We start from the raw sequence: 15,104 nt of genomic DNA, 5'->3' as shown, positions 1-15,104 counted from the left end.
CTCCAAAATGTTATCGAAGGTTTTTCACAAGTGATTTCAATTTTAGTCATTTACTTGGTCCACTTGTGTTGGGGTCATGAAAACCGGATTGATTGACAAAATTTAGCTTGAATATAAACGACTCGTACTCATGTAATTTTGTGTAAAAAAAAGTTTACCAATTATGACTAATAGAGCCGTGATGGCTCAGGGCGCTCAAAACTGTCTCCATGGATGTTTGTCGTCTGATTGATTTTTCATATCCTATCCTGGCTATATACGTGTTTTAAGACGTCACAAAATACTTCTCCTTTATTATTCAAATCACCGTCAAGACAGTCATTATTTTCATTATGTAAATACATTAAAAATGCCTGTTAGTGAAAATAAAAAGAAAAACAGCACATGTCACCATAGCAACGCATGCAAAGACGACGCATGGGCACTGTTTACTATTACTTTTGAACACAGTTGAAACCAAGACCCATCTTGTCAATAGGTAATATTTTTTCTCTTGAAAACTCATAGTATATCTTTAATATCACTTTTATTTATGTTATAAGACAAGAAATAGCTGAATGAAGAACAATAGTTCAAGTTGACTCCATGGCTACGAAACATTTAGAATAAATGAGATTCTGCGCGTTTAAAAATGTATAGCTAACACAGTTGTTATATTGATTTCAACTGATTAATTATAATTGTATTCTTGGTGAATAAGGATTACATTGATGCAGCGTGGAAATCAGCCGAGAGAGGGTGGTGTTATTAGAATTAGAACGTAGAATGGCTAGAAGCGGAACTGCGTCAACGTAAGTTTAAGTAAGTACTGAGCACTCTATTTTTGCCCGAATATGAACAAATATTTTTTTTATTTCATATAAGAAACAAAAGGAAAATAGCCTATGTAACATTATATAGAGTGTAGTTAGGCTTTTTGAGCTGATTTCTGCCCACATAGCATAATGGTTTGGCTGATTTCTGCCAACATTATAGTGTTCTGTTTGGCTGATTTCCCCCAATATGCCATTGTTTTGTTCAGCTGATTTCGGCACAAGAACAAAAAACACACAGCAATAAATTTAAAAAAGCATTATAACAACATTCATTGAAATGATAGGTATAACCAAAAGTATTATACTCTGCATGTATAGATTTTAAATTTAAAAAACAGAGTAAAGAAAGAGTTGAAGCAATAAAACAGCTGGAAAAAAAAATACAAAAGCAAATAATTTTTTTCTCTGCAGAATTGGATTCTAAAGATACTTTTCTCGTTCATAGGAAAGGAAAGAAATGCTCCTGATTTTTCTGCTCTCATTTTCAAATAAAAAATATTCGCCAATGACTGCTATGAAGAGGTTCCATAGAATTGAGTCAACACGCTTTACATACCAGTTAATTGGAATAGTATTCTTGTAGTGGTAGACGCACTAAACACTATGAAAAAAAAAATTTAATCAATACAAATGATAGAAATCAAAATAATAAAAAGATCTTTATCAAAGAGAGTACAATAATTTTCTCAAGAGCTGTAATTGACCAACTGTTTATTAAATGGATATAAAGTCGTTTGTGACAGTCAATAGTAAGAGGATGTATTTCTAAAAGAAGAGGAAGCGTCGTACAGTCCTTGCGGTTCATCGGATAAAGTGAGTCCGGGAATCTGCGTGACTGAAGAAGAGCTGTAAAATGAACCGGGAGTCTGTGTCATGAAAGCAGGAGCGGTGGGTGGTTTTTCCGGTTGGGAATCTCCCATCCAATTAAAGAAAGAAGAAGCCTTTTTGCTGTTGAATTGGCTCACAAGATTCATTAAGCTGTTTAGATTGTTTGTAGACTTGTTGCTTTCGTCTTCTTGTTTTGGATTGCTTTGATATTTCTGAAATCACATTAGAAGAAAATGAAAAAAAAAGAGAAGTACCCACAGCTTTAATAAAAAAAACTACTATTGGATTTACATGGTGATAAGAAACAGGGCTTGTATGATTTGCATCACTTGATTCTTCTTTTTCATTCATAAAATTTTTTTTACAGCATTTAAAAAAAAATTTTTCACAATATAATATAGATTATATCGCAAAATTTTATAAGAATACAGTGAAATCTCTCGGAAGAGACCACCCTCTGTCCCATAGCATTAATCTCTTCCTTCTCGCTTCCGTGAAAATGACGGGATGAGGTTTCGCCCCCCTATTTCTCGCTCCCGTGACATTTGCGAGATGGAGTGTTCAGTAGTAAAGTGGCAATAAGAATAAAACTAATTCATTTCTTTTGCCCAGAAAACCTTTTATTTCTCATTTTACACACCAGATGGCAGTACCAGGATATTTTTAAGATAATTGTAGATAGTTTATTTTAAACTCAGAACTAGGAAGAAACTCGGTACTACTGTCCAGTTTGTGACATTGGCCTCTGTATCTCATGCTTAGAAATTTATCACACAAGAAAAAATTACTAATCTTTATTTATATTATATGTAAGTTTAATAAAATTCTTTTTTAATGTTTAAAACACATATTTTTTAAATTTTCCCTGCTTGCTCTAAGTCATGTCGGCTTTTCCTAAAAATTTATTTTTTTAAAATTTCAAGATAAAAACAAATCAAAACTTAAAAATGAATATATATATATTGCTCACACACATATTTTTATATAATTTTCAGGGATAAAAAATTAGGCACTTTTATGATCGTTTTCATGAAAATTAACCGATTGTTAAGGGGTTAACAGTAGTATATGAAAAAGTAACTTGGATCAAATGCATCAAAAAGGTGAAATTAAACGTAATTTATCAGTAGAGTGAAATCTCTCGGGAGAGATCACTCTCTGCGCCACAGTATTAACAGTAGTACACGAAAAAGTAACTTGGATCAAATGCATCAAAAAGAGGTTCATTAAATGAACATTTCGAGAATCATGTTTTGATAAACTAATGTGAGGAGGGTTGTTATCGTCAATCTGCTACATTTCAGATTTTCAAATTCATGACTAATTCCTAGAATTTTTAATGACTTAACGAAGTTACTATTTTCTCCGACAATAACACAGCAATAAATTTAAAAAAGCATTATAATGACATTCATTGAAATGATAGGTATAACCAAAACTGTTATACTCTGCATCTTCATATTTAAAGATTTTAAATTTAAAAAACAGAATAATATCGTATTAAAAGTACCAATAATTAAAGAAATATTCATAAGTATGCACAGTTATTACGATTTTATAAAATAGTGAGAACTGTGGAAAAATTTATATGGAAAAAAAACAATAGAATAAATGTGTCAAATAGTAAATGCTCAGGTTTGTGATTTGAATTTTCTGTATCATAATATTATCAAGATTTTCAAAAATCAAGTAGAAATGAACAGCAATAACTGTAAAAATAAAAAAAAAAACTGGTCAAAACATCACACGAATTTTGCACAAATCAAGTCTGTCAAAAAGTAATTACTCAAACGAGCGATTCAAATTTTGCTTGTAATATTGGAATTGTGAAAACCATAAGAAAATCAGTTTAATTAACTGCAAAAGAAATAAAATCAAAACACGGATTGGGATGATATCAAGGGGGTTGAAAAGTAATTTTTTAAATGCACAAATTTAAAATTTTCATGGCGTTATATCACATTAAATATTAATATGATCTACTTGTAGCCAAATAAATAAAAAGGGCAAATATATCACAGCAATTTAAAAAAATTTAATAAACTACTTGATACCAATACTTGATCCATGAGTTCCACTCGTTTTCTGGATTGGGTTCGAGATTACAAGGCTACGGAGTCGAACACTAGTAGTCGTTAACCCAAAAATTGGCTCGACCGTTCAACAGCGGTTATAAAAAAAGCGAAGAAAATAAATTATTGATGCAGGGAAATCGGTGAGTTAGTGGAAGAATCACATGCCTACTCTTGTAATGTATTGATTAACAGTCATGAAAAGTTAAAAGAAAAATTAACCAAATACTTATATATTGCACAAAATTTTTGAAGGAATTATATAGACTGAAAAAGAAACGCAACCAACAGCATTTGGTATAGAGGGGAGAAATTATTTTTATATATAATATATAAATGAGTGAGATGCCAAGTCTAGTTCTAATACTTTAAAATAAAATGTACAAGAATTTTTATACATAGGTGTGATTTCTTGAAACTTCTGGACCTTGGAATTCTGGATTGGGGCTAGTGAAATCATCTCTGTGGAGGGGAGGGATGTTCTTTTGTATTTAAATCAAGATAAAATAGATAGTTTCAGTAGGATTACTAGCCCAGCATTGCTTTTATCTAAAAATCATGACTTTCCAGATTTGTAGATGTTCCTAACTTAAAGCAAGGGTTCCTAAACTGATTTGATGTTCCAAACTGGTGTTGGACTGGGTACATGGGTTTTATTGTTCTTAACTGCCTTAAAGTGTTCAAAACCTTGAACTTTGGTAAAAAGATAAAAATTCTATATGTGTAACCATTGTACACATAATTAATTACATACTTTAATAAATATGTGATACCTTTTATACAATTAGCTCTAACACATCATAGGAAAATAATATAATAGGAAAAGATTTATAACTTTTAAAGCTCTACAATTGATCAACAAAGGTGAATACATTATCCTTTAAATATGAATAAATAGGCTTTTAATACTGATAAATTATGTTTCTGCATAAGGATAAAATAAGGCGATATTAAAAACAATAATTAACTTTTTTAATAAAACCAAAACGTGTCTTAATTTTGTTTCTTGTTAAAAAATTAACCTTTTATTTTTCACACTATTTTTTTTTAAATTGTGACATAATTAGAAAAAAAAAAAGGATTTTGGACAGGACAGTTTAAACCGTGGATTAATCCATTCTGTCATAAACCTTGCCAATTCTGTCTCCTAGTAGGCCCAGTTACTATGTCATAAAAGAACATCGTTTCCAATGCAACTTTTTTTAAAATAAAAAACAAGTAGCTTGGAAGTTTAATATACATTAGGTAATTAATGTATTCATACATTTTCATTAATGAGTCACACTTGGTGTCATCACAAAACTATTACATTAATTTGATTTTAAAATGAATAAAGAATGATAGTAATAATATTAAACTTTTGCTTTACCAAATTTTTTACCTATAAAATTATTGAACATTAAGCTTTTCTGGGATATCTAAGTTGGATGTTTTTCTTAAAGGAAATACTTACACCGAGAAGATCGGGTGAAAGTTTTTGTAATTTTCTATTCATCACTATTGAGATCATGTGATTTCCAATCTTTTGTAACATAGAAAGCTCATCTTCTGTAGGATCCATTTTTTCCTGTAAAAAGATACAGTCAGAGTGCTTAAGTCTAATGAAACTAATTTACAAATTCAGAAAATATACAAAATAAGTAAGTAACATTTAAAATAATAAATCAAAACAGAAAAGCGCTTAAAGCAGCTAGATCCAAATTTGTTTCATTATTTTAATACATAAAGTCAAAAAAACAATTATAGCTGAAAACAACAAAAATTATAAAAAATTTTAAGATATGTGTGTTGGCAGAACAACACTTCACCAGGGCCTGCTAACAAGCCTTTCTGTTGTCAGAGATGAAACCAAAAACTGACAGTACCCCCCGAGGCCCCATAATGGAAAATCAAACAAGAAAAGCAATTAGAAAAATTGAAATGTAAATGCAGAAAAATAAATAACAAACAATCGCAAAGTAAGTCTTAATAATGACTTAAAAGTACACAAAATAAGACATAATAAAGAAACACCCACAAATAGGAAAAAGATAAAGTTACAGTTAGAATTGCCAAATCATTAAGAAAGTTTTAGAAATAAATCAAGCGCTGACCTCTTTTTTGAAAATCTTGAAAAAATAAACAGAAAAACATTCAAGGAGTACAAATTTTAAAAAGGTGTGTCCCCTGATGACGTGCAGCTTTGCTAACACACATATCTCTTTAAAAAAAAAGTTATAATTTTTGTTATCTGCTAGAATTGTTTTTCTGACTTTATAAATTGCTTAATATAAAGATCATTCGTGGATCTTATATAACAGGGTTCCCACTCCTTTAACAAAGCAAAAATTAAAGACTTTAAAAATAAAAAAAATTAGGACTTTTTTGAAAAATTAAGGACCTTAAATAATAGTACAATTGTTTATCATCAAATATACATATACCACCAGTGGCAGTGCCATCTATTTACCTTTAAAAAAAAAATCAATCAATAAATAAAAATAATTTTAAAAAAAACCATTTTACTATAATGTACGTTCTGATATAATTGTATTAATTAACAGGGCTTGCCAAAGTAGGACCAGGCAATTTTTGAAAACACGGGTCAGGTTTTTTAAAAATATTTTCAGATTGTTAAGGCCCAAAGACATTTATGAAGCTAATCCATATTCCATTTTTAATCACTTTATTGAAATTGCATTGTATAGTTAAATGCAGAAATTACGATTTGCAATTTTTTTCATACATTTAAAATAATTTTATACTTTTTCAAATATTTAAAATAGAAAGAAGAGTAAATAAAGAAATTTGGGAAAAACATTGAAAAAATTATCACAAAGTTTTATATTTCACTACAAGACTGCCTCACATATTCAGTTGAGGGCCAACCTTGCTAAATATTCAAATACGCCAAAAAATTCTTTCTTTTCTATTAGTAAAATATTTCATTTATAAGAGTATACATTAAAAGAATTAATACTAAAAGGTTGTTTTAGAGTTATGCATGAGAGTAGTTTTCTTTACTATGTCATAGTAAATTAAGTCCTATTTTAAGTAAAAACAGGATATACTAATATCTAAGCATCTTAAATCATTCCACTTTTATTTTCACTAGACTTAACTTAATATTTTTTTAATTTATTGCATAAATATTTTTATGAAAAATTTTTATACAATAAAAATACAATTATGCTTGAGAAGATTTATAATTTTCAAATCAATATGTTTTTTATTAGTTCTTAGTAAGAAATGTAAATAAAAAGGTCGAAAATGATTTTTCAAAGGTATCAATCCATTCTTATGGCCAGAAAATTGATAAGGTTCCTTAATTAACAAATACTGATAAAGTTTTTTTTTCATCATTTATAAATATTTACTTATATTATATTTTCATAATCATTCTCCTAATATTATTCTCTACTATTATTATTATTATTTGGATATTTTATTATGATTGTGAATTAACAGTATTAACAGTGGTATTCTTTTATTATAAAGTAATGCTATATCACCTTATTAGGTAACGTTTTGTAAAAAAATATTTAAAATTTTTGAAAAATTTATTGAAAATGGTATGTAAAATAATGGTTTGATATAATTATTAAACAGAAGAAATTTAAATATTGAAAAATTTTATGAAAAATTTATTGAAAACTGCATGTAAAATAATGGTTTGATATAATTATTAAACAGAAGAAATTTAAATATTGAAAAATTTTATGAAAAATTTATTGAAAACGGTATGTAAAATAATGGTTTGATATAATTATTAAACAGCAAATGTGTTAGATTTACTTAACTTTACATAATACTGCAACACAATCTGGCAAAAAACATGAACTAATTTTAAACAAACAAAAAGCTATATAGAAATTTAATAATAATAAAAAAAACGTACATTAAGTTGCAATGTTAAACTAATAAAATGATTATTAAAATCTAAGTTTGAATTTTATTCTAAGAGACATTAATAACAAAAAGTTTGGGACCTTTTAATTGAGTAGACTTAAATTTTTATGTAACAATCTGCTTATCCTTTAGAAACAAAAATTGACATTGCATCAAAACAAGTTATAAATAGTTACCAAACATTTAACTTTCTTGTTAGAAGCAAATCTTATTTGGTACTCAAGAAAAAAAGTTTAAAATATTTTTGAAAAAACTTGGTGTTTTATCATGTTATTGCTTTCTATAGATTTACAGTGACTTATTACTCACTGAAAATATTAAACAAATTTATTTAATTCTTCAAGATTTTTGGAAATAGTTCTCGTTATGGATTCTAGTTTAATTTTTTTTTCTTCTGATACTTCTATTCTTAGGGTTTTACTTCATTCCTATTAGCAGATCCCTTTCTGTCCCCCTATAAAGCTCTACCCTATGATGCATGGTCAAATTCTAAGTGATAAAAGAACGACTTTTTGTTTTAAAAAACTGAACGTGAAAATTGTTCCTATCAACAATAGTGATACTGAAAAATTAAGGACTTTCATAAACCTTGCACCAAAATAAAAATTAAGCAGTTTTTAAGGACTGTGGGAACATAAAGTAATTTTAGTAAATCATCTATATCATATTAAATAATAAAAAATGAAGCTTATTTATTTCAATTATTATTATTTCATTAAAATGAATCTTAAAAATAAAACAATAAGTATTAGTAAAACAAAATTGTAAATCATAACTACATAGCATTATAAATTCTCAGACAATATGCAATAAAAAATTGCACTACAACAGAAGAACACATTCTGCATAAGTTAAAGTAAAACATAAATGGAGGAGAAAAAGAAAATTTGGAAGATAAAAATGATTACTGATTCAATAAAGATGATAACTTCCGTACACATTGTTCATTTACTAATATGCACTTAACAAAATCAATCCATTCAGAAAGAGATCTAGAGCATTAAAGGAGCTTAAAAAAAAAAAAAAAAAAAAAAAAAAAAAAAAAAACAATTAAAGAATTATTTATAAAATTGAGGAAAAAATGCAGACAGAAAAATTAGTTTACAATCCTGTTTCAACCCACTTATTACAATAAAAGGTGCAGTTAAACATTGTTTGAATAGTGATCTTCTGACAAGTTAGGACATGCTATTATTATTATTTTGTATCTGATTTAAGTCAATGGCGTTTGAAAAAAATTGCAGAAACGAACATGAAATAAAGGACTCCTGGATCCATACTGGGGTCTGCCTAGGGTAAATTTATTACCCTTTAGCAGTACCTTCACAAAATAAACTTTCAGAAAAACGGTAGTTTCACAGAATACTTTTAAAAAAGGAAGTTCTCATGCAAACCCCAATCTCGTTGCAATCTATGGAAAAGAAGAGCTTTTCTGTCAGCTGTCTTTTACGAAAAGGTAGATCGTGTTTGGTCAGATAGCGTAATGTGGTCAGCCAAACCGGTCATTTACAACATATCAATATTTTAAAATGAAACGATGAGGCTCTTCCTCTATAAACTTTACAGGAAGTTGAAATTCGAACATTATATTAAATACTATTGTAAATTTATTCTAATAGACCTTTATTTTTTTAATGAACCATTCTTTTCGCTGTGAAACCTTTTCTGTACGGCCCAGTCAAAATGTTCTCATAATTAAAATAACTTTCAGTACTAGTACAGTAAATGCATGTTTTTATTAAATTCAAGTTGAAATTTAACTATGGACAACGATTTTTATGGATTTTGAAGTTTGGATGCAAATTTTAACCCAAAATTTTACAATAGCAAAATTGTTTTTGAATGTATGGGGAAAAAAATATAGAAATTTACCAGTCAAAAATGATTTGTAGTGACAATTTTTGAAAATATTTTCTTACTTTACCATATTTTTGTGTTGATTTCTTAATATATTTTGTAATTTTCACAAATTACGTCTAAATAATCACAAAATAGGAATTTCTTAAAAAAACCTGGACAGACCCCTGCCGTAGTGCAATGACAACACAAACAAGTAATATAAAAAAACAAATTTTTAAAGTCAAGTTTTAGTTACTTTTTCAATAATTAAAAAATTTTTGTCAAATTTAAAACTAAAATTAAGCAATTAAATTTAATGAATGAATTAATATTTGAAAAAGCTGTAACAACATCAAGTGTCATCATCCACTACAAGTTTAAAAAAAATGTATTTGAACTTGAGATGGATGACTAAAAAGTATTTTAGTAGAGATTGAAAATTTGAACAAGATATATAGGGAGAGTGTGAACTCATAGTAGGAATTGAATAAATAAAAAAATAACCAGATAAATGAGCATTAAATCAATGACTTTTTTCAGAATCAAATTTTTGAGAAAGAAACATTTTCTTTAATTACAAATTATTTATATTTTGCAATGTTGACACTGGATTAATTTTTAACAAATTTTAATTTGCTAAGTTTCTTCTGTGCTCTTTCCTTAATATTTTTAATCTCAGTGACCTTTAACGTTAGATTGATTTTTGGTTACAATTCTTCAATTTAACCATTACTGAATACGGATTTCTTAACCACGGCTGATTGTGAATCCTATGGGGGAAGAGACTGTTGAGTATGTAAGATAAATAGAAGAAGTCTTATCTATACTAGTTAAGACTTCACTTTTACACATTTTGCTCCTCAAATTTAGTCTCACTCTTACATCTATTCATTCCTGAGAAATGTGTGGTAACCATAGCTGCCAACATGGATAGGGAAAATATCCAGTACATTTTATGCAATAACATAAATTTCATGATAACTGTTGCATGATGTACTAAATATTCTACACATAGGGAATTTTAGGGATTTTAATAGTCATCAAAATAGAAAAACTGTAATATTTTCCTGTACATTAAACATACATAGCTGCCAACCTTAGGAATCAAAAATTAAGAACACTATATGCGACAAAATTATACGCACCCATTACGAGAGTAAAATAAAAATATAACTATTAAATAATAACATTAACAGACATATATTTAAATAATTTATGTAAATTAGTAAAACAAAACTATAAACACTATCTTTTGTGCTAAATTTATACTATTAATATTTTATAATTAGGAATGCCGGTATAATAGTTTAAAAACAATCATTACCTATTAATATATAATTTTCCTTCTCCACATTATAAAACACAGTTAAATAATACTCTACATCATAAACAAATATTTCTGATGCAAGTGTTTAAATACAATATATTTTTTAAAAAATAATAGTTGTTTAAGATTCAATTTAGTGAAATGATCAGCTATTGCAATAGTATTTTCCAATAAAAAGCTCCTAAAAATTACTTCTGAACAATATTCACAGGAAGCGTGTTTGCGGGGATCAGAACAAGGGATTGATTTAAAAGTAAAAATACTGCAATTTTAAAAAAATTCAGATTTTTTATTAAAAAAATCCGATTCTCAGATTTGATTTAAAAATTAGGAACAAATCCGAAAAATTCTGTTGAAATGTTATCTATTATGTTTATTCATAATTTTGAATATTAATAGGCAATTAATTCATCCAACATAGCTAAAAGTTTTTTTTTAATTAATTTAAAAGTATGAGTAAAAACAAACTGAACATTTTAAAACAAAACAAGTTTTGAACAGATTTCTATAAATGAGGTTATGTATTATTAACACTTGTTGAAATATTCAAGCAAGCAAGCAATAATCTGTTCAAAAATTCTATTTCAGTAGGGATTTTTTCAGGAAACTTACTCAATTTCAGGAAATTTTCTAAAATGTACAAAACCCAGGATTTTAACAATTTTAATTAAAACCAGTAGACCAGGAGAAAGTGGCAAAATCCAATGGTCTACCAGAAAATAAAGTAGAGTTGGCAGCTATGGGTAACCTTTTCATTTTTGTTCTATCTTTAAATTTCTTGAATGGAAACTCAATATTTGACATGGTTATAAAAATTGCAAGAAACTCGAATACATACTACTCTATGAAGAACAAGTTCGAGAAACATCATGGATGGCATAGTCTCAATGATTTTCAGTAATGACTGAAATAGATTGGAGTTGTTACTTTGAGTTGCTGCTCTCTCTTGCATTCTTCTTTGCTCAAGAACAACTCGCAAATCAGCATCAGATTCTCTTGTCTGCGAAACACTGATGGAAAGTAATTCAAATTTCGCAATCAAAATAAGTTTGTAGAAATGTATTTTCCAATATATATATATATATATATATATATATATATATATAGCATAATAAATATATAAGAAAAAAAACCCACAGAAAATTAAGAAAAACAAAAAGTTTTATTTACTGCGGATAAGCTGTAAGTAAATAGAACTCATAAAATAAGTTCAAAATGTAGAGAAAACATGGAAAAAGTTATAGAACAGTGTAAAAAGGGGAAAAAAAGAAGAAAAAGAATAATAAAAATCCGGGGGGGGGGGATCCGAAAAAAAGGGGAAAAAAGAAAAATAATAATAAAAATCAGAAAAAAGGGAAAAAAATTAATAAAAATCTGGAAAATAAAAGATATAATCTTTTCATCAACTTTTTGCGTATATAATCGCGTGAGCTAATGAAAAGATCATATCTTTTATCTTCCAGATTTTTATTAAATTTTTTCGGATTTTTTTTCTCCAGATTTTTATTATTTTTCTTTATTTTCCTTTTTCATTGTTCTGTAATTTTTCCCATGTTGTCTCTACACTTAAACTTTTATAGATACACAGTAAAACCTCGCTACAGCAATATTTGGGGGGGGGGAAATAACTATATTGTTGTTGAGGGGGGAAATATTGTTATATTGAGGGCCTACATACTTCGGAGAAACAATAAGATTTTTTTTATTTTTAATGTTATATATGTATTAACCATAAATATATTTATATATTATATGAAAAATTAATTTGCGGAGTGTTAATTATGGTTAAATATTAAAAACAACTGAAATAAATACAGAAAATAAGATGTTAGACATACCAGAAAACCGTTTTTATTGAAAATAATCCGATATTTTTGTTTGCTTATGGATTTTTTTTGACTGTTAATTCAACCTACAAAGCATGCATTGAGTCCAAAGTGTGAAAACGATTTGACTTTGTGAATGGTGCACCACCCACCCTCTACAGAAATAATTCTCTTTCAGGTGTTATTGTGATGCTTGTGGTCATTTGTGACTCATGATCAGCATTTAACATGAAGGAAATGAAATCAGATAGGAACGTTATATCTGTGACTTCTTACGAGATAAGGGAGGAAATTTCTAAGAATGGAAGCTCTTGGGGTGGTCAGCAGCGAGTCTTCTTTTGTCAGAAAAGGCAAAAGATGATAAAATAAGATTTTTTTTACATTATTTAAAAACCAATAATAAATGGAGAAAATACGGTTTAAATTTGGAAACAAAATCGTTTTACAAGGATTCACTTTCACGAAATTCCAAGGAGAGGCATAACAAAGGGTTGTGAGGATAGTAGTTTTTGACAATGTCAACCTTCATCTATGAAAAGGTACCCCTCCATAGAATCGAGTTAACATGACAGGGTGCGTAGCCAAATCTTTGAATCAAAAATAAGCACTTTTTGAAAACTTTTCAAGCACTTTACAAAAATTTTCAAGCACTCAAAAAATTCATATTCAATCAGTGATATCACAAAAACTTTTTATAAACAGTTTTAGCGTTAAAAAAAACCCAAAAAGAAAACAAATCAGTACTTTCCCACATCGCCGAGTGAATTCAACTTGACCCTGAACTCAGAACAAAAGTACCCGTACCCCCTACGTCAAAAAAGTGCTAGAAGTAAAATAAAATAAACAATAATAAAATTAAAATTAAAAAAAAAAAACATTTCATAAGGATCTGATATTCTCCATCCGAATTGGAGCACTCGGGTTTCGGTTTCAAGTGCGTGCATGTGCAAGTCATAAAGTGGGTACGACATGAAGTCCGCGTGAATGATTACGTAGCAAACTCCCCATTTTTCATGAAATGCATGGGATCCACCAGATATCACTGAAGGGGAAAAAAAATATTCGGGATAAAAGCACTTTTTAAAAACGCCAGATGAAAAATGCACCTTTAAAAGCTTTTAAAAACGAAATCTCCAAAAAAGCACCTTTAAGTACTTTTTACAAACGCTACGCACCCTGCATGACTTACATACTAGTGAATTGGAATCATATTTTTGTAGTGGTAGATACACTACAGGCTTCATAGCAGGAAAAAAAATCAAGACAAAATAAAATTGTTAATTTAGGACATTTTTGGGAACAATATACAAATATCGAACTGCTTTCAAGCAAAATAAACTAAAAAATTAAAGTCAGACCTCTGACTTCTCTTTTATTCATACAAAGATTTTCACAGGTCATTATATAAGGAAATAATGATAATTATCATTCGTTTTTGCGTCACACTGAAAAAAATAAATATTTCAATTATGTACCGAAATTTCTCTTAGAAGAGCACACATTTACTATTTGTTTAAAAAAAAAAAAAAAAAACAGATCTGTGTTAGAAAAAAAGTTTATAGACTAAAAATTGAAGCAAATAAACAATCGTTGTTACAGATAAAAAGAAATATGTTCCCATGCAACAGTTCATTTCTCTTCCCAGTGCGAATTAGCGAAAACTTTAAAATGTGAATTTTAGATAGATGAAATCTGTGAAAATTTCATCGAATGATACGTTTTTGCTCAGCGAAATTCCGAAAGCCGACAGTCTTGAGAAACACGGAATTCTGCAATAATCAGAGAAACGTCATACGCCTTGCTCCTAATATTTAGACCAGGAAGGGTCGTATGAAAAATGCGGAATTCCGGGCAACCCCCGGAACACGGTCACCCCTGGGTTGTGAAAATCTGTTTCATATAAGTGATATTTTTTGTACCTTGGTTGTTGGGTTGTTTCATGATGGCTATAATCAAATCGAATGGGGGATCTCCTTTCCCTGGGAGATTCGCCGCCACCGTAATAGCGACGATCTCTCACGTTGTCCGAAGAATACAAGTATCTTTCGTCGTAAGGGTCGTCTGAAAAGTGACCACCTCTCTGAAATTCTTGCTGTTTGTGATCAAGGTGCCTATAGTCCTCATCCCTATCACCCACATAATTAGTTCGCCTAAGGAAGAAAAAAGTAGACATTAATTATCAAGAATATTGTTTCTCGAAATTCAAATATTTTGATGCGGACCATTTTACAACAGTGGCATAGTTTTACTGTACGTTTGGAAGGGCTTATGCCTTCTGACACACACATACTTATATCTGCCAACTTGTACGGTCACTGATTTTACAAAGTGATAGTAAATGAACAAGTAATGTTCGAAATTTGTTTTTAATAATTAAACACTAATTAAACATTTATGAGCTAAGTAAGTTAACAAATAGATCATATTTACATAATTTTTAATTGTTGATCTGTCATAGTTAAAAATGTTTTTCTAAACTTTAAATTGAAAATTTAATAAGTCAAACTGC

At 28.7% G+C, this 15,104-nt stretch overlaps 1 protein-coding gene across 6 annotated transcripts in view; it reads right to left on the bottom strand.

Annotated features, from left to right (window-relative positions):
- Nucleotides 1–1,060: 1,060 nt before the first annotated feature.
- LOC107457188 (uncharacterized) overlaps nucleotides 1,061–15,104 on the bottom strand; it is a 75,832-nt gene continuing 61,788 nt past the window's right edge. For 4 of the 6 annotated variants that reach the window (XM_087158555.1, XM_087158556.1, XM_087158558.1 and 1 more), the window contains 4 exons: nucleotides 14,515–14,745; nucleotides 11,608–11,779; nucleotides 5,169–5,282; nucleotides 1,462–1,855 (listed from right to left, as the gene is read on the bottom strand). In XM_087158555.1, the coding sequence (XP_087014681.1) occupies nucleotides 1,559–1,855; nucleotides 5,169–5,282; nucleotides 11,608–11,779; nucleotides 14,515–14,745 (814 nt within the window). In that variant the 3' untranslated portion in view covers nucleotides 1,462–1,558. Of the gene's footprint in view, nucleotides 1,417–1,461; nucleotides 1,856–5,168; nucleotides 5,283–11,607; nucleotides 11,780–14,514; nucleotides 14,746–15,104 lie in introns of those variants that run through there. The other 2 variants (XM_087158560.1, XM_087158559.1) reach the window with 2 other exon arrangements.

The sequence above is a fragment of the Parasteatoda tepidariorum genome, chromosome 3 (assembly GCF_982258835.1).
Source record: "Parasteatoda tepidariorum strain Cologne lab strain chromosome 3, Ptep-v5.0, whole genome shotgun sequence".
Taxonomy (NCBI): Eukaryota; Metazoa; Arthropoda; class Arachnida; order Araneae; family Theridiidae; genus Parasteatoda; species Parasteatoda tepidariorum.
The sequence above is the reverse complement of the archived record's forward strand: the minus strand, read 5'-3'. Positions and strand labels throughout refer to the sequence as shown.